Here is a 22,687-nt window from a genome sequence, read left to right on the forward strand (position 1 = left end):
CACGCCCCCACATTGCTCAGGCCCCGCCCCTCAGCTCTGGCCACGCCTTCAGTTCCGCCCAGGCCACGCCCACAACGAAGGCCCCCGCCTACTCCTCTGGTCACGCCCCCAGCGCTGGCCACGCCTTCAGCTCCGCCCAGGCCACGCCCACAACGAAGGCCACGCCTACTCCTCTGGCCACGCCCCCTCGCTGGCCACGCCCCCCGGGCGGAAGGCGCCGCTCCGCTGAATGAATGAACGAAAGAATGAATGAATGAATGCAGCGCTGCTCATTAATCGCCTCTCCGTTGATCACCGCTCATCAATCTCTGCTCCTCCAATATTCACTCGCTGAGTGTTTGTTCAATTCATCACCTCCTGTTGAGCCTCTGCCCAATTAACGACCCCTCATTGAGCCTCTGCCCAATTAACGACCCCTCGCTGAGCCTCAGCCCAATTAATTGCCGCTCGTTGAGCCTTCGCCCAATTAATCACCTCGTGTTGGATCTCTGCTTAATCAATTGCCGCTCATTGAGTCCGTTTCATTAACCGCTCGTTGAGTCTCTGCCCGATTAATGACCCCTCATGGAATCTCTGCTCAATTAATCACCACTCGTTGCGCCCCTGCCCGGTTAATGACCTCTTGATGAGTCTCTGCTCAATTAATTGCTACTCGTCGAGTCTTTGCTCACTTAACGACCCCTCACAGAGTCTCTCCTCAATTAATCACCACTCATTAAGTCAGCGCTCTGCTAACGACCCCCCCCCCCCCCACTTCCCCCCTCCCTCCGACGCAGTGCCGCAGCTCACACGGCGCTCATTACCGCTCATTAATTTATTACTGATCAGATCCAGTGACATCGACCGCCGCGGGCGCAGCGCGGCACACAGAGAGCACCGGAAGCGCCGCCACCGCCGCCGCCCACCGCCGCCCCGCAGCGCCCACAGCGCCCCCCAGCGGCCGCGGCTCCGTCAGTCCTCCTCCGTGCCGCTGCCGGAGCGCTCCTGCGGGCATAAGGAGGGGCGTCAGGGGGGGGAGGGGAGGTACTGGAATTGGGGTCGGGAATGGGATATTGGGGTCGGAATTGAGGGAGGAGGAATCCAGCGCCGGGATTGAGGGAGGGGTCCTCGAGGGGGTACGGAGTGGGGGGCTGGGGTTGAGATTGGGACTGGGATGGGGGGGGGGGGGGGAGGGACTGGGGGGACTGCAGAGGGGTGTGGGGGGAGAAGGGGAGAGGGAATGGGGTTGGGGGAAGAAGAAGGGAAAAGGGGAGAAGGAGAAGGGTTGGGGGGCAGAAGGGTTGGGGGTGGGAAGGAGAAGGGTTGGGGGCAGAAGGAGAAGGGTTTGGGGGGGGGAAGGAGAAGGGTTGGGGGGCAGAAGGAGAAGGGCTGGGGGGCAGAAGGAGAAGGGCTGGGGGGGGGAGGAAAAGGGTTTCAGGAGCAGGAAGGAGGGGAAGGAGGAGGAAATGGGTCTGGGGGGGCAGAAGGAGAGGCGATGGGGGGAAAAGGGTTGGGAGGGCAAAAGGAGAAGGGTTGGGGATGGGAAGAAGAAGGGTTGGGGGGCAGAAGGAGAAGGGTTGGGGGGGAAGGAAGGCGTTTAGGAGCAGGAAGGAGGGGAAGGAGGAGGAGGAAATGGGTCTGGGGGGGGCAGAAGGAGAGGGGATGGGGGGGAAAGGGTTGGGGGGGCAAAAGGAGAAGGGTTGGGGGGGAAGGAAAAGGGTTTGGGGGGGAAAGAAAAGGGTTGGGGGGCAAAAGGAGAAGGGTTGGGGATGGGAAGGAGAAGGGTTGGGGGGCAGAAGGAGAAGGGTTGGGGGGGGAAGGAAGGGGGTTTAGGAGCAGGGAGGAGGGGAAGGAGGAGGAGGAAATGGGTCTGGGGGGGGCAGAAGGAGAGGGGATGGGGGGGAAAAGGGTTGGGAGAACAAAAGGAGAAGGGTTGGGGATGGGAAGAAGAAGGGTTGGGGGGCAGAAGGAGAAGGGTTGGGGGGCAGAAGGAAGGCGTTTAGGAGCAGGAAGGAGGGGAAGGAGGAGGAGGAAATGGGTCTGGGGGGGGGGGGGGGGAGGGGGGCAGAAGGAGAGGGGATGGGGGGCTGACGTGGAAGGAGTTTGGGGGCGCCGTGAAGGAGGGGGCCCGGAGGGGGCGGATCACCTCTTCCTGCTCCTCGTCGCTGTCGTCGTCGCTCACCACGGGTTTGGCCCGGGAGCCGCGGCTCGCCCGGCGCCGCCCCTTCAGCCGCTCCTGAGCCTTCTCCTTCCGGCCCAGTTTGATCTTCACCTTCACCGAGCGAGCTGGGGGGGGACATGGGGGGGGGAGATGGGGGGAGGGAGGGGGGCAGCGCTGGCATCTGTGGGGTCCACGGCCACGCAGAACACCCCCCCGCACCATCACCCCCTCCCCCACCACCATCATCAACACCACCACCCCCCCACCACCACACCGCCCCCCACCATCACCATCACACCCCCCACCCCACCACCATCACCCCCCCCCACCACACCGCCCCCCACCATCACCATCAAAACCCCCCCCCACCACCACCCCCCACCCCACCACCATCACAGTCCCCCAACACCATCACCCCCACCACCACCTACACCCCCCCATCCCACCATCATCACCCCCCCCACCGCCATCAACCCCCCCACCTCCCCCCCCACACCACCACCCCCCATCACCCCACCATCACCACCACCCCATCACCTCCCCCCTACCCCCCCCCACCATCACCACCCCCCCACCACCACCCCCCATCACCCCCCCCACCACCCCTCCCCACCACCATCACCCCCCCATACCACCACCCCCCCATCACCTCCCCCCACCCCCCCCCCACCACCTCTCCCCCCCACCACCACCCCCCCCATCACCCCCCCCCACCACCATCACCCCCTCCACCATCACCACCCCCCGTCAACCCCTCCCCCACCACTCCCCCATCGCCCCCCCACCCCCCCCGACCACCACCCCCCCATCATCCCCCCATACCACCACCTCCCCACCACCCCCCCCACCACCACCCCCCCATTCCCCCCCCACCACCACCTCTCCCCCCCCCCACCCCCCATCGCCCCCCTGACCACCACCCCCCCATCACCCCCCCCCCATCACCCCCCCCACCAGCACCCCCCCATCACCCCCCTACCACCATCACCACCCCCCCATCACCACCCCCCCATTCCCCCCCCCCTCCCCCACCTCTCCCCCCCCCCCCCACTCCCCCATCACCCCCCTGACCACCACCCCCCCACCGCCCCCCCCCCACCCCGCACGCAGCGCTCACCCTCGGACTCCGAGCCTTCCTCCTCGCCCTCCTCCTCCTCCTCGCTGTCCTCCCCTTCGCTCTCCTCCTCCTTCTCGATCTTCTGCCTCACGCTGGTGAACACCGACTGCAGCACGATGGAGTCCTCGTAGATCTGCGGGGGCAGCGGGGTGAGGAGGGGCGCGGGACCCCAACACAGACCCTCATCCCAGCCCAATCCCACAGCTCTGCGACCCCACAGCTCTGCGACCCCACAGCTCTGATCCCAATCCCACAGCTCTGTGATTCCACAGCTCTGTGATCCCACAGCTCTGCGACCCCACAGCTCTGCGACCCCACAGCTCTGCGACCCCACAGCTGTAATCCCGACCCCACAGCTCTGCGACCCCACAGCTCTGCGACCCCACAGCTCTGATCCCAATCCCACAGCTCTGCGACCTCACAGCTCTGCGACCCCACAGCTGTAATCCCGACCCCACAGCTCTGCGACCCCACAGCTCTGCGACCCCACAGCTCTGCGACCCCACAGCTGTAATCCCGACCCCACAGCTCTGTGACCCCACAGCTCTGATCCCAATCCCACAGCTCTGCGACCTCACAGCTCTGCGACCCCACAGCTGTAATCCCGACCCCACAGCTCTGCGACCCCACAGCTCTGCGACCCCACAGCTGTAATCCCGACCCCACAGCTCTGCGACCCCACAGCTCTGATCCCAATCCCACAGCTCTGCGACCCCACAGCTCTGCGACCCCACAGCTGTAATCCCGACCCCACAGCTCTGCGACCCCACAGCTCTGCGACCCCACAGCTCTGATCCCAATCCCACAGCTCTGCGACCTCACAGCTCTGCGACCCCACAGCTGTAATCCCGACCCCACAGCTCTGCGACCCCACAGCTCTGCGACCCCACAGCTCTGATCCCACTCCCACAGCTCTGATCCCACTCCCACAGCTCTATTGACCTCACAGTTCAATGACCCCACAACTGTGATCCCAATCCCACAGCTCTATGATCCTACAGCTGTGACCCCACAGCTCTACGACCCCACAGCTCTGTGATCCCATTCCCACAGCTCTATGATCCTACAGCTATATGATCCCAATCCCACACCCCTATGACCCCACACCCCGACGACCCCAAACTCCTATAACCCCCTACCTCTACGACCCCAAACCCCTATGACTCCACCCCTCCAACCCCCCACCCCTCCAACCCCCCACCCCTACCACCCCCCACCCCTACGACCCCACATCCTTACGCCCCCCACCCCTACCACCCCCCACCCTTACAACCCCACATCCCTACGACCCCACACCCCTACGACCCCAAAGCCCTAAAACTCCCCACCCCTCTGACCCCCCACCCCTCTGACCCCACACCCCTCCGACCCCACACCCCTCCGACCCCACACCCTTACGACCCCACACCCCTACAACCCCACACCCCTACAACTCCAAAGCCCTAAGACCCCCCCACCCCTCTGACCCCACACCCCTCCGACCCCACACCCTTACGACCCCCCACCCCTACGACCCCACATCCTTACGCCCCCCATCCCTACCACCCCCCACCCCTCTGACCCCCCACCCCTCCGACCCCCCACCCCTACGACCCCCCACCCCTACGACCCCACATCCTTACGCCCCCCACCCCTACCACCCCCCACCCTTACAACCCCACATCCCTACGACCCCCCACCCCTACGACCCCAAAGCCCTAAAACTCCCCACCCCTCTGACCCCCCACCCCTCCGACCCCACACCCCTCTGACCCCACACCCTTACGACCCCACACCCCTACAACCCCACACCCCTACAACTCTGAAGCCCTAAGACCCCCCACCCCTACGACCCCACACCCCTACGACCCCACATTCCTATGACCCCCAACCCCTATGACCCCACATCCTTACAACCCCCACCCCCACAACCCCACCCCTACGACCCCGAAGCCCTATGACCCCCCCGTATCCGCGGCTGCTGACCAGCGACCCCTCCAGGTTGAAGGTCTGCGCGTTCTGGCACAGCAGCATCACGTCCTTCTCCAGGTCGTTCAGGCTGCGGTATTTGTGGTTGCGGATGCGCTCCTGCAGGGGAAACCCACGCGGGTCAGGTCCTGGCAGGTCAGGTCCTGGCAGGTCGGGTCCTGACAGGTCGGGTCCCGACAGGTCGGGTCCTGACAGGTTGGGTCCCGACAGGTCGGGTCCTGACAGGTCGGATCCTGACAGGTCGGGTCCTGGCAGGTCAGGTCCTGACAGGTCGGATCCTGACAGGTCGGGTCCTGACAGGTCGGGTCCTGACAGGTCGGATCCTGACAGGTCGGGTCCTGACAGGTCGGGTCCTGACAGGTTGGATCCTGACAGGTCGGGTCCTGACAGGTCGGGTCCTGACAGGTTGGATCCTGACAGGTTGGGTCCTGACAGGTTGGGTCCCGACAGGTCGGGTCCTGACAGGTCCGATCCTGACAGGTCGGATCCTGACAGGTTGGGTCCTGGCAGGTCGGGTCCTGACAGGTCAGGTCCCTGCAGGTTGGGTCCCGACAAGTCGGGTCCCGACAGGTCGGATCCTGACAGGTCGGGTCCTGACAGGTCAGATCCTGACAGGTCGGGTCCTGGCAGGTTGGGTCCTGACAGGTCGGGTCCTGACAGGTCGGGTCCCGGCAGATCGGGTCCTGACAGGTTGGGTCCTGACAGGTCGGGTCCTGACAGGTTGGGTCCTGACAGGTCAGGTCCCTGCAGGTTGGGTCCCGACAAGTCGGGTCCTGACAGGTCGGATCCTGACAGGTCAGGTCCTGACAGGTCGGGTCCCGACAGGTGGGGTCCCGGCAGGGCTGCGGAGCCGGGCGGTGGGCTCCGTTGGGAAGCCTTACCTTAATCTTCTTGAAGTCCACGGGCTTGCGGATGAGCTCGTAGTACTCGGGCAGCTCCTTGCGGGAGGGCAGCTGGATGAACACCTCGCTCAGCTGCCGTCCACTGCTGCTGTAAGGCAAAGGGGCGGCGCGTCGCAGGCGGGCGGCGGAGCGGCACCGCCGTGTCCTGCCCTGCCCTGTGCTCTTCCATCCCATCCCATCCCATCCCATCCCGTCCCGTCCCATCCCGTCCCGTCCCATCCCATCCCATCATCCTGTCCCATCCCATCCCATCCCCATCCCATCCTCTTCCAACCCATCCCATCCCCATCCCATCCCATCCTCTTCCATCCCCATCCCAACCAATCCCATCCCATCCCATCCTCTCCCATCCCATCCCAATCAATCCCATCCCATCCCATCCTGTTCCATCCCATCCCATCCCCATCCCAACCAATCCCACCCCATCCCATTCTCTTCCATCCCATCCTCTTCCATCCCATTCCATCCCCATCCCATCTCCACCCCCATCCCATCCCATCCCATCCTGCTCCATCCCATCCCATCCCATCCCATCCCATCCCATCCCATCCCATCCCATCCCATCCCATCCCATCCTGTCCCATTTCATCCCATCTCATCCCATCCCATCCCATTCCCATCTCATCCCACCCCACCCCATCTTAGCCCATCCTGCTGCACTTAATCCCATCCCAATCTCATCTCATCCCATCTCACCCCACCCCACCCAACCCCATCCCATTCCCATCCCATCCTACTCCACTCAATCCCACCCCACCCCACCCCATTCCATCCCATCCCACCCCATCCCATTTTAGCCCATCCTACTCCACTCAATCCCATCCCAATCTCATCCCATCCCATCCCACCCCACTCAATCCCATCCCATCCTGTCCCATCTCACCCCACCCCAACCCTTCCCCTTCCCCATCCCATCCCACCCCACTCAATCCCACCCCACTCAATCCCACCCCATCCCCTCCCCTCCACCCCATCCCACCCCATCCCCTCCCCTCCACCCCACCCCATCCCACTCAATCCCACCCCACTCAATCCCACCCCATCCCCTTCACCCCATCCCACCCCACTCACTCCCACCCCACTCAATCCCACCCCACTCAATCCCACCCCACCCCATCCCATCCCATCCCACTCAATCCCACCCCACTCAATCCCACCCCATCCCCTCCACCCCATCCCACCCACTCAATCCCCCCTCACCCCACTCAATCCCACCCCACCCCATCCCACTCAATCCCACCCCATCCCCTCCCACTCACTCCCCCCCACCCCCCCCACACCCCCCCCACCCCACATCCCCCCCACCCCCCCCACTATCTCCTCGGGGCAGCCCTTACCTGTCCTTGTACTTAATGACGGCGTCCACGATCTTCTTCATCTTCTTGGTCAGGTTGGGGGGGTTCGGGGAGAGCTTCTCAGCCGGGGGCCGCCCGCGCTTCTTCTGCTTCTTGCTGTCCTCGTCCTTCTCCCGGCTGCGGGTGCTGGCGGGGGGGGCGGCGGGGGGGCCCTCGGCGTCGCGCTTCCGCTTCCGGGAGGACTTCTTCTGGCGCACCTCCTCCTCTATCTCCTCCAGGGTGCCCTCCTCGATGGCCTACGGGGGGGGGGGGGGGGGGGGGAAGAGAGGGGATGGGATGGGGGGGGGGGGGGGAATGGGGGGAGGAGAGGGGATGGGATGGGATGGGATGGGGGGGGAATGGGGGGAGGAGGGGATGGGGGGAGGAGAGGGGATGGGATGGGATGGGATGGGGGGGGAATGGGGGGAGGAGGGGATGGGGGGAGGACGGGATGGGGGGAGGAGAGGGCATGGGATGGGATGGGGGGAGGACAGGGGATGGGGGGGAGGGGGAGTGGGGGGAGGAGAGGGGATGGGGGGAGGGGGAATGGGGGGAGGAGGGGATGGGGTGGGATGGGGGGGATGGGGGGAGGAGAGGGGATGGGGGGGGGAGGATGGGATGGGGGGGGAATGGGGGGAGGAGGGGATGGGGGGAGGAGGGGATGGGATGGGGGGGGAATGGGGGGAGGAGAGGGGAATGGGGGGAGGAGGGGATGGGAGGTGAGGGGAGATGGGGGGAGGAGAGGGGATGGGATGGGATGGGGGGGGGAATGGGGGGAGGAGAGGGGATGGGGGGAGAAGAGGGGATGGGGGGAGGAGAGGGGATGAGATGGGGGGGATGGGGGGGAGGAGGGGATGGGGGGAGGAGGAAAGGGGGGAAGAGAGGGGATGGGGGGGAGGGGGGAGGGGATGGGATGGGGGGGGAATGGGGGGAGGAGAGGGGATGGGATGGGATGGGATGGGATGGGGGGAGGACAGGGGATGGGGGGAGGGGGAATGGGGGGAGGAGAGGGGATGGGATGGGGGGGATGGGGGGGCGGATGAGGGGGGAGAAGAGGGGATGGAGGGAGAAGAGGGGATGGGGGAATGGGGGGAGGAGGGGATGGGGTGGGATGGGGGGGATGGGGGGAGGAGAGGGGATGGGATGGGGGAATGGGGGGAGGAGAGGGGATGGGATGGGGGAATGGGGGGAGGAGGGGATGGAGGGAGAAGAGGGGATGGGGGGATGGGGGGGAGGACAGGGGATGGGGGGGAAGGGGAGTGGGGGAGGAGGGGATGGGGGGGAGGAGAGAGGATGGGATGGGATGGGGGGGGAGTGGGGGGGGAGGAGGTGCGAGGAGAGGAGATGGGGACGTTGGGGACATGGCGTCCGTGGGGGACGTGGTGCCATTTGGGGTCAGGGTGCCCTTAATGGGGCCGGGGTTCCCTTTGGGGCCGCGGTGCCATTTGGGGTCGCGGTGCCATTTGGGGTCAGGGTTCCTTCCATTTGGGGTCATGGTGCCATTTGGGGTTGTGGTGCCCTTAATGGGGTCGCGGTGCCATTTGGGGTCGGGGTTCCCTTAACGGGGTCGCGGTGCCATTTGGGGTTGGGGTGCCCTTAATGGGGTCGCGGTGCCATTTGGGGTCGCGGTGCCCTTAATGGGGTCGTGGTGCCCTTAATGGGGTCGCGGTGCCATTTGGGGTCATGGTGCCATTTGGGGCCGCGGTGCCATTTGGGGTTGTGGTGCCCTTAATGGGGTCGCGGTGCCATTTGGGGTCGGGGTGCCCTTAATGGGGCCGCGGTGCCATTTGGGGTCGGGGTGCCATTTGGGGTTGTGGTGCCCTTAATGGGGCTGCGGTGCCATTTGTGGTCGGGGTGCCCTTAATGGGGCCGCGGTGCCATTTGGGGTCGGGGTGCCCTTAATGGGGCTGCGGTGCCATTTGGGGTTGTGGTGCCCTTAATGGGGCCGCGGTGCCATTTGGGGTCGTGGTGCCATTTGGGGTCAGGGTTCCCTTCCATTTGGGGCCGCGGTGCCATTTGGGGTCGGGGTGCCCTTAATGGGGCCGCGGTGCCATTTGGGGTCGGGGTGCCCTTAATGGGGTCGTGGTGCCCTTAATGGGGTCGCGGTGCCATTTGGGGTCATGGTGCCATTTGGGGCCGCGGTGCCATTTGGGGTCGTGGTGCCCTTAATGGGGCCGCGGTGCCATTTGGGGTCGGGGTGCCCTTAATGGGGCCGCGGTGCCATTTGGGGTCGGGGTGCCATTTGGGGTTGTGGTGCCCTTAATGGGGCTGCGGTGCCATTTGGGGTCGGGGTGCCATTTGGGGTTGTGGTGCCCTTAATGGGGCCGCGGTGCCATTTGGGGTTGGGGTGCCCTTAATGGGGTCGGGGTGCCATTTGGGGTCGGGGTGCCATTTGGGGTCGTGGTGCCCTTAATGGGGCCGCGGTGCCATTTGGGGTCGGGGTGCCATTTGGGGTTGTGGTGCCCTTAATGGGGCCGCGGTGCCATTTGGGGTCGGGGTGCCCTTAATGGGGCCGCGGTGCCATTTGGGGTCGGGGTGCCCTTAATGGGGCCGCGGTGCCATTTGGGGTCGGGGTGCCATTTGGGGTCGTGGTGCCCTTAATGGGGCCGCGGTGCCATTTGGGGTCGGGGTGCCCTTAATGGGGCCGCGGTGCCATTTGGGGTCGGGGTGCCATTTGGGGTTGTGGTGCCCTTAATGGGGCCGCGGTGCCATTTGGGGTCGTGGTGCCCTTAATGGGGTTGGGGTGCCCTTAATGGGGTCGGGGTGCCCTTAATGGGGTCGGGGTGCCATTTGGGGCCGCGGCGCACCTTGAGCCACTGCTTCTCGGTGAGGGAGTCGCTGTAGTCCACCTCCTTGCGGTGCCGGGAGCCGCGGCCGAACATCTTCTCCTCCTCCTCCTCGCAGGTCAGCCGCTCCACCTCCGCGTCGTCTTTGATGATCCACGACGGCAGTTCGTCCTCCTCCATCAGACGCGGTTTGCGCTTCGGGTTCCGCGCCTCCTCGCGCCGCCGGTCCAAATCCATGCGCTGCGGGGACGGCAGTGGGGGGACAGCGGGGGTTGGGGTGGGTTGGGGGCACCCAGGGGGGTTTGGAGGCCTTGGGGGTGTGGGGGGATGGAGTGGCCCTGGGGGCACTATGGGGACAGGGGGGCCCTGGGGGGGGAGAAGGGGGGGTTGGGGTGGGTTGGGGGCACCCAGGGGGGTTTGGAGGCCTTGGGGGTGTGGGGGGATGGAGTGGCCCTGGGGGCACTATGGGGACAGGGGGGCCCTGGGGGGGGAGAAGGGGGGGTTGGGGTGGGTTGGGGGCACCCAGGGGGGTTTGGAGGCCTTGGGGGTGTGGGGGAATGGGGGGGGTTGGGGGCACCCAGGGGGGTTTGGAGGCTTTGGGGGTGTGGGGGATGGGGGGGGTTGGTGGCAGCCAAAGGGGGTTTGGTGGCTTTGGGGTCACCATGGGGACAGGGAGGCCCTGGGGGGGTTTGGTGGCCCTGGGGGTGTGGGGGGATGGGGGGGGTTGGGGGGCACCCGGGGGGGGTTTGGTGGCTTTGGGGTCACCGTGGGGACAGGGAGGCCCTGGGGGGGGTTTGGTGGTCTTGGGGGTGTGGGGGGATGGGGGGGGTTGGGGGCAGCCGGGGGGGGTTTGGAGGCCTTGGGGGCACTATGGGGACAGGGGGGCCCTGGGGGGCGTTTGGTGGTCCTGGGGGCACTATGGGGACAGGGAGGCCCTGGGGGGGTTTGATGGCCCTGGGGGTGTGGGGGGATGGGGGGATGGGGAGGGTTGGGGGGCAGCTGGGGGGGTTTGGTGGCCCTGGGGGCACTATGGGGACAGGGAGGTCCTGGGGGGGTTTGGTGGCCCTGGGGGTGTGGGGGGATGGGGGGATGGGGGGGGTTGGGGGGCACCCGGGGGGGGTTTGGTGGCTTTGGGGTCACCGTGGGGACAGGGAGGCCCTGGGGGGGGTTTGGTGGTCTTGGGGGTGTGGGGGGATGGGGGGGGTTGGGGGCAGCCGGGGGGGTTTGGAGGCCTTGGGGGCATTATGGGGACAGGGAGGCCCTGGGGGGGTTTGGAGGCCTTGGGGGTGTGGGGGGATGGGGGGGTCTGGAGGCCCTGGGGGCACTATGGGGACAAGGAGGCCCTGGGGGGGTTTGGTGGCCCTGGGGGTGTGGGGGGATGGAGTGGGGTTGGGGGCAGCCGGGGGGGTTTGGTGGCCCTGGGGGCACTATGGGGATAGGGAGGCCCTGGGGGGGTTTGGAGGCCTTGGGGATGTGGGGGGGTGGGGTGGGTTGGGGGCACCCAGGGGGGTTTGGAGGCCTTGGGGGTGTGGGGGGATGGAGTGGCCCTGGGGGCACTATGGGGACAGGGGGGCCCTGGGGGGGTTTGGTGGCCCTGGGGGCACTATGGGGGCAGGGAGGCCCTGGGGGGCGAGAGGGGGTGGTTGGGGGCAGCCGGAGGGGGTTGGTGGCCCTGGGGGCACTATGGGGACAGGGAGGCCATGGGGGGGTTTGGAGGCCTTGGGGGTGTGGGGGGATGGGGGGGGTTGGGGGCAGCTGGGGGGGTTTGGTGGTCTTGGGGGTGTGGGAGTATGGGGGGATGGGGGGGGTTGGGGGGCAGCTGGGGGGGTTTGGTGGCCCTGGGGGCACTATGGGGACACTATGGGAACACGGTGGTCCTGGGGGCACTCAGGTGATTTGGTGGCCTTGGGGTCACCATGGGGATGGGGGGTCCTCAGGGGGCACTGGGGGCGCACCGATGCCCCCTGGGGGGGGGGGGGGGGTAGTGGAGGTCACAGTGGCTTTGGGGGACGCAGTGGGGACGCAGCCCCCTCGCAGGGACACACTGCCATGGGGACACCGTGTCCTTCTTTGGGGACGTGGGGTCTTTAGGGGACAGCAGGGATGTGGGGTCTTTGGGGGACGGTGGGGGACATGGGGTCCCTGGGGGGCACTGGGAGGTGTGGGGTCCTTGGGAGATGTGGTGCCCTATGGGGACAGTGGGGACAGGGTGCCCTATGGGGATATTGGGGACATAGTGCCCTATGGGGACACTGCATCCTATGGGGACATGGACCCCTATGGGGACAGTGGGGATGGGGTGCCCTATGGGGACACTGCGTCCTATGGGGATATGGACCCCTATGGGGACAGTGGGGATGGGGTGTCCTATGGGGACATTAGGGACATGGTGCCCTATGGGGACACTGCGTCCTATGGGGATATGGACCCCTATGGGGACAGTGGGGATGGGGTGCCCTATGGGGATACTGGGGAAATAGTGCCCTATGGAGACACTGGGGACTGGGTGTCCTATGGGGACACTGCGTCCTATGGGGACATGGACCCCTATGGGGACAGTGGGGATGGAGTGCCCTATGGGGACACTGGGGACAGGGTGCCCTATGGGGACATAGTGCCCAATGGGGACATTGGGGACGGGGTGCCCTATGGGGACAGGGTGCCCTATGGGGACATTGGGGATGGGGTGCTCAGGGCCGTCCCCATGGGGCACAGCGGCAGAGCTGCCCCCAACCCACAGCCCCACTGGAATGAATGGGGGTGGGGGGGGGGCTCGTTAGGCCCACACTACGGCTCTGATTGCTTTGCCCTAATTAATGAAGGCTGCACACGGCCCAGCACCGTTAACGAGCATTGCAACGGTGGACCCCCCCGGCCCCCCCAACGGCCCCCCCAACTTCTACGCATCGCGGGGGGCCCTTTGGGGACCGCCCCTCCTTCTGCTGCTGAGACGCCCCTCTTTTGGGGACCCCCCCCCCCCCAATTTTTGAGGTGTTTCATCCCTTTCCAAGGAGTGCCCCCCCCTCTATTTTGGGGCACTCTTCCAGAAGCCCCCCCTCTATTTTTGGGGACTTCCACCCCCCCCCCTCAGGTTGTCTCCCCCTCTATTTGGGGGTCTCTCCCACGGGGGGGGGGGTGACAACGACACAGCGATGTCCCCACTGCGCCTCCACAAGGAATGGGGACCCCCCTCCAAAACCCCCAATGCTTTCAGAGCGCCCCAAATGCTCTGAGACCCCAAACCCACGCACGGAATTGGGGCCGTGGGCCCAGATGGGGGTCCTGACCCCCACCTTGGGACAAAGGGGACGTCTGTGCACAACCACCGGCCCTGGTGGGAAGAGGATGTGGGCCACTGTGGGTTTGGGGCCGCTTCCAATGGGTTCCCCAATGGGTGTCCCAAAGGGATCCCAATGGGTTCCCAAGGAGTTCCCAATGGGTTCCCCAATGAGCTCCAAATGGGATCCCAACTGGTTCCCAATGAGTTCCCAATGGGTCCCCCAATGAGCTCCCAATGGGGTCCCAACAGGTTCTCCAATGGGTTCCCAATGAGTTTGCAAAGGGTTTCTCAATGGGTTCCCACAGAGTTCCCAATGGGTTCCCCAATGGGGTCCCATTGGTTCCCAAGGAGTTCCCAATGGGTTCCCAACGGGTTCCCAATGAGTTCCCAATGAGTTCCCCAAAGAGTTCCCAATGGGTTCCCCAATGGGTTCCCAACGGGTTCCCCAATGAGCTCCTAATGGGGTCCCAACTGGTTCCCAATGAGTTCCCAATGGGTTCCCCAATGGGTTCCCAACAAGTTCCCCAGTGAGCTCCCAATGGGGTCCCCAATGGGGTCCCCAATGAGCTTCAAATGGGGTCCCAACTGGTTCCCAATGAGTTCCCAATGGGTTCCCCAAAGAGCTCCCAATGGGTTCCCCAATGGGGTCCCCAATGGGGTCCCAACTGGTTCCCAATGAGTTCCCTATGGGTTCCCCAATGCGTTCCCAACGGGTTCCCCAATGGGCTCCAAATGGGGTCCCAATTGGTTCCCAGTGAGTTCCCATTGGGTTCCCCAATGAGCTCCCAATGGGTTCCCCAATGAGCTCCTAATGGGATCCCAATTGGTTCCCAATGAGTTCCCAATGAGTTCCCCAAAGAGCTCCCTATGGGTTCCCCAATGGGTTCCTCAATGGGTCCTCATTGAGTTCCCAATGAGTTCCCCAATGGGTTCTCAGTGGGTTCCCAATGAGTTCCTCAATGAGTTCCCAATGGTTCCCCAATGGGCTCCCAATTAAGTCCCCAAGGGTTCCCTAATGAGTCCCTAATGGGCTCCCAATTAAGTCCCCAAGGGTTCCCTAATGAGTTCCCAATGGGCACCCAATGGTTCCCCAATGGGCTCCCAATGGGTTCCTCAATGGGTTCCCAATTGAGTCCCTAAGGGTTCCCTAATGAGCTCCCAATGGGCACTCAATGAGTCCCCATTGGGTTCCTCAATGAGTTCCCAATGGGTTCCTCAATGGGTTCCCAATGGGTTCCTCAATGGGTTCCCAATGGGCACCCAATGAGTCCCCAATGGGTTCCCTAATGAGTCCCCAATGGTTCCTCAATAGGTTCCCAATGGGCTCCCAATGAGTTCCCAATGGGTTCCTCAAAGAGATTCCCATAAGTTTCCAATAGGTTCCTCAATGAGCACCCAATGAGTCCCCATTGGGTTCCTCAATGGGTTTTCAATGGGTTCCTCAATGGGTTCCCTAATGAGTCCCCAATGGGTCCTCAATGAGTTCCCAATGGGTTCCCAATGAGTTCCCAATGGGTTCCCTAATGGATTCCCAATGGGTTCCTCAATAAGTTCCCAATGGGTTACCAATTAAGTCCTCAATGGGTTCCCTAATGAGCTCCTAATGGGTTCCCTAATGAGCTCCTAATGGGTTCCCAATGGGCTCCCAATTGAGCTCTTTGAGGAACCCACTGAGGAACCCACTGGGAACCGATTGAGGAACCCATTGGGAACTCTTTGAGGAACCCATTGGGAACTCTTTGAGGAACCCATTGGGGAATCCATTGGGAACCCATTGAGGAACCCATTGGGAACTCATTGGGTGCCCAGTGAGGAACCCATTGGGAACTCACGGGAAGCTCTCTGAGGAACGCATTGGGGAATCCATTGGGAACCCATTGAGGAACCCATTGGGAACCCATTGGGAACTCGTTGAGGACCCATTGGGAACCGATTGAGGAACCCATTGGGAACCCATTGGGAACCCATTGGGAGCTCTTTGAGGAACGCACTGGGGACCCATTGGGACCCCATTAGGGAATTCTTGGGGACTTAATTGGGAACCCATTGGGAACTCACTGAGGAACCCATTGGGAACCGATTGAGGAACCCATTGGGAACCCACTGGGGACTCACTGGGAGCTCTTTAAGGCACCCATTGAGGAACCCATTGGGAACCCATTGGGACCCCATTAGGGAATCCTTGGGGACTTAATTGGGAACCCATTGGGAATTCATTGAGGACCCATTGGGAACTGATTGAGGAACCCATTGGGGACTCACTGGGAGCTCTTTGAGGAACCCATTGGGAACTCATTGGGAGCCCATTGGGAACCCATTGAGGAACCCATTGGGAGCTCTTTGAGGAACTCATTGGGGAGCCCATTGGGGACCCATTGGGACCCCATTAGGGAATCCTTGGGGACTTAATTGGGAACCCATTGGGAACTCGCTGAGGACCCATTGGGAACCGATTGAGGAACCCATTGGGAACCCATTGGGGACTCATTGGGAGCTCTTTGAGGAACTCATTGGGGAATCCATTGGGAACCCATTGAGGAACCCACTGGGGAACCCATTGGGAGCTCTTTGAGGAACTCATTGGGGAGCCCATTGGGACCCCATTAGGGAATCCTTGAAGACTTAATTGGGAACCCATTGGGAACTCATTGAGGACCCATTGGGAACCGATTGAGGAACCCATTGGGAACCCATTGGGAACCCACTGAGGAACCCATTGGGAGGTCTTTGAGGAACGCACTGGGGACCCATTGGGAGCCCATTGGGAACTCATTGAGGACCCATTGGGAACCCATTGAGGAACCCATTGGGAGCTCTTTGAGGAACCCATTGGGGAATCCATTGGGAACCCATTGAGGAACCCATTGGGAACTCACTGAGGAACCCATTGGGAACCCATTGGGAACCCATTGAGGAACCCATTGTGGAACCCACTGGGACCTCATTGAGGACCCATTGGGAACCCATTGAGGAACCCATTGGGACCCCGTTAGGGAATCCTTGGGGACTTAATTGGGAACCCATTGGGAACTCACTGAGGACCCATTGGGAACTGATTGAGAAACCCATTGGGAACCCATTGGGGACTCATTGGGAGCTCTTTGAGGAACCCATTGAGGACCCATTGGGACCCCATTAGGGAATCCTTGGGGACTTAATTGGGAACCCATTGCGAACTCACTGAGGACCCATCGGGAGCCAACAGAACGGTGGGGTCCCACCCCGAGCATTGGGTGCCCACCGTGAACACTCAGAGCCCTCCTGGCGCTCAATACCACCCCCCCCCACCCCCCCTATTGCTGCCCCCCCCCCCCTCAGCCCCTCACCATGAAGAGGTCGAACTCCTCCTCGTGTCGGGCGATCATTTGGTTCACGGTCTCATCGTCGGGCACCTCGTCCTCCTCCTGCCAGAGCCAACAGAGCGGCGCTGAGCGGCGGCGGGGCCGGGGGGGGGTGGGGGGGTCAGAGGAGGAGGAGGAGGAGGAGGAGGAGGAGGAGGAAGGGGGGGGGGGGATGAGGGATGAGGGGCGGGGGGGGGCTCTGAGCCGACCCCGCGACCCTCCGACGGCGGCACCGAGGCGCTGCTTTGGCTGCGGGGATGGGGCCAAAGGGGTGGGGGGGGGTGGGGGACGGGGGGGTCGGGATGGGGGTCTGAGGGGGGGGCTGCGGGGAAGGGGGGGGGGGGGGCGGGGGGGCGCGGGCGCGGGCGGCGCTGAGCGGAGCGATGGCGGAGGAGCGAAGGGGCTGAGCGGCCCTTCTCACCTTTAGAGGTGGTTCCTCCGGCTCAGCGGTCAGGCAAAGGCTGGAGGCGGCGCCGCACCGGCTCTGTGGATTAAACACAGCACTTGAGTCTCCGTGGCCGGCCGCGGCTCTCCGGCGCCTCCTCTCTCTCTCTCTCTTTCCACCTCTCTCTCACCGCCTCCGGCCCTTCGCGCAGCGCCGCCCGCTCCGCTCCGCTCCGCTCTCCGCGCTCCGCTCCGCTCCGCCCCGCGGCGCAGCGCAGCGCCGTACCTCGTCCTGCTCCTCGTGCTCCAGGATGGCCTGCAGGAAGGCGCGCCGCTCGTGGCTCGACGACTTCTGGTCGAACATGCCGGCCTGGATCACCTTCTGGTCCACGTTCAGTTTGTATTTGGCGGCCGCCAGGATCTTCTCCTCCACGCTGTTGACGGTGCAGAGGCGCAGCACGCGGACCTCGTTCTGCTGCCCGATGCGGTGAGCGCGGTCCTGAGCCTGCAGGTCCTGGGGGGGGTGGGGGGGGACACGGATCAGTACGGGGTCGGAAATGGGGGGGGGGCTTAAAGCAACCCCTGGGGTTCCATGGTGGGATGCAGGGGGGTAAAGGGGCTGCTGCCATCCAAACGGGGGGGCACAGCGATCACCAGGGGGTCGTGGGGGGCATCCATGGAGGGATGCAGGGGGGTAAAGGGGCTGCTGCCATCCAAAGGGGGGGCACAGAGATCAGCAGGGGGTCGGAAAAGGGGGGTGGGGGGGCCTTAAAGCAACCCCTGGGGTCCCATGAAGGGATGCAGGGGGGTAAAGGGGCTGCTGCCACCCAAAGGGGGGGCACAGCGATCACCAGGGGGTCGTGGGGGGCATCCATGGAGGGATGCAGGGGGGTAAAGGGGCTGCTGCCATCCAAAGGGGGGGCACAGAGATCAGCAGGGGCTTAAAGCAACCCGTGGGGTCCCATGGAGGGATGCAGGGGGGTAAAGGGGCTGCTGCCATCCAAAGGGGGGGCACAGAGATCAGCAGGGGGTCGGAAAAGGGGGGTGGGGGGGCCTTAAAGCAACCCCTGGGGTCCCACAGAGGGATGTAAGGCAATGAATGGGCTGCTGCCATCCAAAGGGGGGGCACAGAGATCAGCAGGGGGTCGTGAGGGGGGTGGGGGGGCCTTAAAGCAACCCCTGAGGTCCCATGGAGGGATGCAACGCAATGAAGGGGCTGCTGCCACCCAAAGGGGGGGCACAGAGATCAGCAGGGGGTCGGAAAACGGGGGGGGGGGGGGGGGGGGCTTAAAGCAACCCCTGGGGTCCCGTGGAGGGATGCAGGGGGGTAAAGGGGCTGCTGCCATCCAAAGGGGGGCACAGCGATCACCAGGGGGTCGTGGGGGGCATCCATGGAGGGATGCAGGGGGGTAAAGGGGCTGCAGCCAGCAAAAAGGGGGCACAGAGATCAGCAGGGGGTCGTGGGGGGGGTCATAAAGCAACCCCTGGGGTCCCGTGGAGGGATGCAGGGGGGTAAAGGGGCTGCTGCCACCCAAAGGGGGGGCACAGAGATCAGCAGGGGGTCAGAAAAGGCGGGGGGAGGGGGCTTAAAGCAACCCCTGGGGTCCCACAGAGGGATGTAAGGCAATGAATGGGCTGCTGCCATCCAAAGGGGGGGCAAAGAGATCAGCAGGGGGTCAGAAAGGGGGTGGGGGGGCTTAAAGCAACCCCTGAGGTCCCATGGAGGGATGCAACGCAATGAAGGGGCTGCTGCCACCCAAAGGGGGGGCACAGAGATCAGCAGGGGGTCGGAAAAGGGGGGGGGGGGTTCTTAAAGCAACCCCTGGAGTCCCATGGAGGGATGCAGGGGGGTAAAGGGGCTGCTGCCACCCAAAGGGGGGGCACAGAGATCAGCAGGGGGTCGTGGGGGGTCCTTAAAGTAACCCCTGGGGTCCCATGGAGGGATGCAGGGGGATGAAGGGGCTGCTGCCATCCAAAGGGGGGCACAGAGATCAGCAGGGGGTCGTGGAGGGGGGTCTTAAAGCAACCCCTGAGGTCCCTTGAAGGGATGTAAGGCAATGAATGGGCTGCTGCCACCCAAAGGGGGGGCACAGAGATCAGCAGGGGGTCAGAAAAGGGGGGGGGTCCTTAAAGCAACCCCTGGGGTCCCATGGAGGGATGTAAGGCAATGAATGGGCTGTGCCATCCAAAGGGGGGCACAGAGATCAGCAGGGGGTCATGGGGGGCATCCACAGAGGGATGCAGGGGGTAAAGGGGCTGCTGCCATCCAAAGGGGGGGCACAGAGATCAGCAGGGGGTCAGAAAGGGGGTCGGAAGGGGGGCCTTAAAGCAACCCCTGGGGTCCCTTAAAGGGATGTAAGGCAATGAATGGGCTGCTGCCCATCCAAAGGGGGGCACAGCAATCAGAAAGGGGTCATGGGGGGGTCCTTAAAGCCCCTCTTTGGGGTTCCATGGAGGGATGCAAAGCAACGAATGGCCACCACCCAAAGGGGGGGGCACAGTGATCAGCAGGGGGTCGGAAGGGGGTGGGGGGGCCTTAAAGCAACCCCTGGGGTCCCATGGAGGGATGCAGGGGGGTAAAGGAGCTGCTGCCATCTAAAGGGGGGGCACAGAGATCACCAGGGGGTTGTGGGGGGCATCCATGGAGGGATGCAGGGGGGTAAAAGGGGCTGCTGCCATCCAAAGGGGGGGGGGGGGCAAAGTCATCAGCAGAGGGTCGGAAAGGGGGGGGGGGCCTGAAAGCCCCCCCTGGGGTTCCATGGAGGGCTGCAGGGGGATGAATGGGCTGCTGCCATCCAAAGGGGGGGCACAGCAATAAGCAGACAGTCATGGGGTGTGGGGGGGTCCTTAAAGCCCCCCCTGGGGTCCCATGGAGGGTGTGTCCCATGGGGTAAAGGGGGTGCTGCCATCCAAAGGGGGGGGTGAGGGGGGGTGAGGGTGAGCGTGGGGTGGGTGCAGAGCTGCAGGGGGAGAGGGGTGGCAGAGACCCCCAGCATGGGGTCATTAGGCATAACGAGCTCATTAACAGCACTGAGGGGGGGCTCTGAGCTCTCCTCCATCATTAGAAATGGGGTCCGGGCTTCCCTTCAGCCCCCCCAATGGAAACAGGGCCGGGGGGTGACCCCAAGGTGGGCACAGCACCCAAAACAAAAGGGGTCTGGGACCCCCAGCGTGGGGTCATTAGGCATAATGAGCTCATTAAGCACTAAGTGGGGCTCTGAGCTCCCCTCCATCATTCCAAATGGGCTCTGGGCTCTCTTCCATCATTAGCTATGGGGTCCGGGCTTCCCTTCAGCCCCCCATAATGGAAGCAGGGCCGGGGGGTGACCCCAAGGTGGGCACAGCACCCAAAACAAAAGGGGTCTGGGACCCCCAGCGTGGGGTCATTAGGCATAACGAGCTCATTAACAACACTGAGGGGGCTCTGGGCACTCTTCCATCATCGGAAATGGGGTCCGGGTTTCCCTTCAGCCCCCCATAATGGAAGCAGGGCCGGGGGGTGACCCCAAGGTGGGCATAGAGCCCAGAAGAGCAGTGGGTGGGACCCCCAGTGTGGGCTCATTAGGCATAATGAGCTCAATTAAGCACTGAGTGGGGCTCTGAGCTCTCCTCCATCATTAGAAATGGGGTCCGGGATTCCCTTCAGCCCCCCATAATGGAAGCAGGGCCGGGGGGGTGACCCCAAGGTGGGCACAGCACCCAAAAGAAAAGGGGTCCGGGACCCCCAGCGTGGGGTCATTAGGCATAACGAGCTCATTAAGCACTGAGTGGGGCTCTGAGCTCTCCTCCATCCTCTCCCAATGGAAGCAGGGCCGGGGGGCAGCCCAGGTGGGCACAGAGCTGCAGAAGGAGGGGTCTGAGACCCCCAGCGTGGGCTCATTAGGCATAACGAGCTCATTAGAGCACTGATGGGGCTCTGGGCTCTCCTCCATCATTAGCTATGGGCTCTGGGCTCTCTTCCATCATTAGCTATGGGGTCCGGGCTTCCCTTCAGCCCCCCATAATGGAAGTAGGGCCGGGGGGTGACCCCAAGGTGGGCATAGAGCCCAGAAGAGCAGTGGGCTGGGACCCCCAGCGTGGGCTCATTAGGCATAACGAGCTCATTAGAGCAGTGATGGGGCTCTCCATCGTTCCAAATGGGCTCTGGGCTCTCCTCCATCATTAGAAATGGGGTCCAGGCTTCCCTTCAGCCCCCCCAGTGGAAACTGGGCCGGGGGGTGACCCCAAGGTGGGCATAGAGCCGAGAGGATCAGTGGGCTGGGACCCCCAGCGTGGGGTCATTAGGCATAACGAGCTCATTAGGCATAACGAGCTCATTAGAGCAGTAATGAGGCTCTGAGCTCCCCTCCATCATTCCAAATGGGCTCTGGGCTCTCTTCCATCATTGGAAATGGGGTCCGGGCTTCCCTTCAGCCCCCCATTTAAGTGGCATCCAGGCGGAGCGCGGGGTCATTAGGCATAACGAGGTCATTAGGCATAACGAGCTCATTAAAGCAGTAATGAGGCTCTGAGCTCTCCTCCATCATTCCAAATGGGCTCTGGGCTCCCCTCCATCATTACCTATGGGGTCCGGGCTTCCCTTCAGCCCCCCATTTAAGTGGCACCCAGGCGGAGCGCGGGGTCATTCATTAGGCATAACGAGCTCGTTAGCGGCGTGCGGCCGTACCTGGTGGGGGTTCCAGTCGCTGTCGAAGATGATGACGGTGTCGGCGGACTGCAGGTTGAGGCCCAGCCCGCCCGCCCGGGTGCTCAGCAGGAAGATGAAGTACTCGGAGCCCGGCTCGTTGAACGTCTTCAGCAGCATCCCGCGGTCCTCCGCCTTCGTCGTCCCTGCAACGCACAGCGGCCGTTCCGCGCGGGGCCGGCAGGGGGCGCTGTGAGCAGCGGGAGGGATGGGGGGGGGGGGAGCGGGGAGGGGAAGGGCGGCTCGGGGAGGGTGGAAGGGTCCTGGAAGGTCACAGAGGTATGGGGAGGTTGGAAGGGTCCTGGAAGGTCACAGAGGATTTGAGTGGAAGGGTCCTGGAAGGTTACAGAGGTTTGGAATGGAAGGGTCCTGGAAGGTCACAGAGGATTTGAGTGGAAGGGTCCTGGAAGGTCACAGAGGCATGGGGAGGTTGGGGTGGAAGGGTCCTGGAAGGTCACACAGGCATGGGGAGGGTGGAAGGGTCCTGGAAGGTCACAGAAGCATGGGAAGGTTTGAAGGGACCTGGAAGGTCACAGAGGTACAGGGTGGTTGGAAGGGTCCTGGAAGGGCACAGAGCTTTTGAGTGGAAGGGTCCTGGAAGGTTACAGAGGTTTGGAATGAAAGGGTCCTGGAAGGTCACAGAGGCATGGGGTAGAAGGGTCCTGGAAGGTCACAGAGGTATGGGGTGGAAGGGTCCTGGAAGGTCACAGAGGATTTGAGTGGAAGGGTCCTGGAAGGTCACAGAGGTATG

At 63.6% G+C, this 22,687-nt stretch overlaps 1 protein-coding gene across 1 annotated transcript in view; it reads right to left on the reverse strand.

Moving 5' to 3' along the window:
* Positions 1-951: 951 nt before the first annotated feature.
* SMARCA4 (SWI/SNF related, matrix associated, actin dependent regulator of chromatin, subfamily a, member 4) overlaps positions 952-22,687 on the reverse strand; it is a gene marked incomplete at its 5' end in the record, with an annotated part of 63,417 nt that continues 41,681 nt past the window's right edge. Inside the window, 11 exon segments of the mRNA NM_205059.1 lie at positions 952-984; positions 2,126-2,265; positions 3,258-3,390; positions 5,223-5,324; positions 6,107-6,215; positions 7,465-7,718; positions 10,269-10,487; positions 16,854-16,931; positions 17,290-17,352; positions 17,539-17,766; positions 21,919-22,082. Coding sequence (NP_990390.1) covers positions 952-984; positions 2,126-2,265; positions 3,258-3,390; positions 5,223-5,324; positions 6,107-6,215; positions 7,465-7,718; positions 10,269-10,487; positions 16,854-16,931; positions 17,290-17,352; positions 17,539-17,766; positions 21,919-22,082 — 1,523 coding nt within the window.

This window comes from Gallus gallus, chromosome 38 (genome assembly GCF_016699485.2).
Source record: "Gallus gallus isolate bGalGal1 chromosome 38, bGalGal1.mat.broiler.GRCg7b, whole genome shotgun sequence".
In the NCBI taxonomy this organism is placed as follows: Eukaryota; Metazoa; Chordata; class Aves; order Galliformes; family Phasianidae; genus Gallus; species Gallus gallus.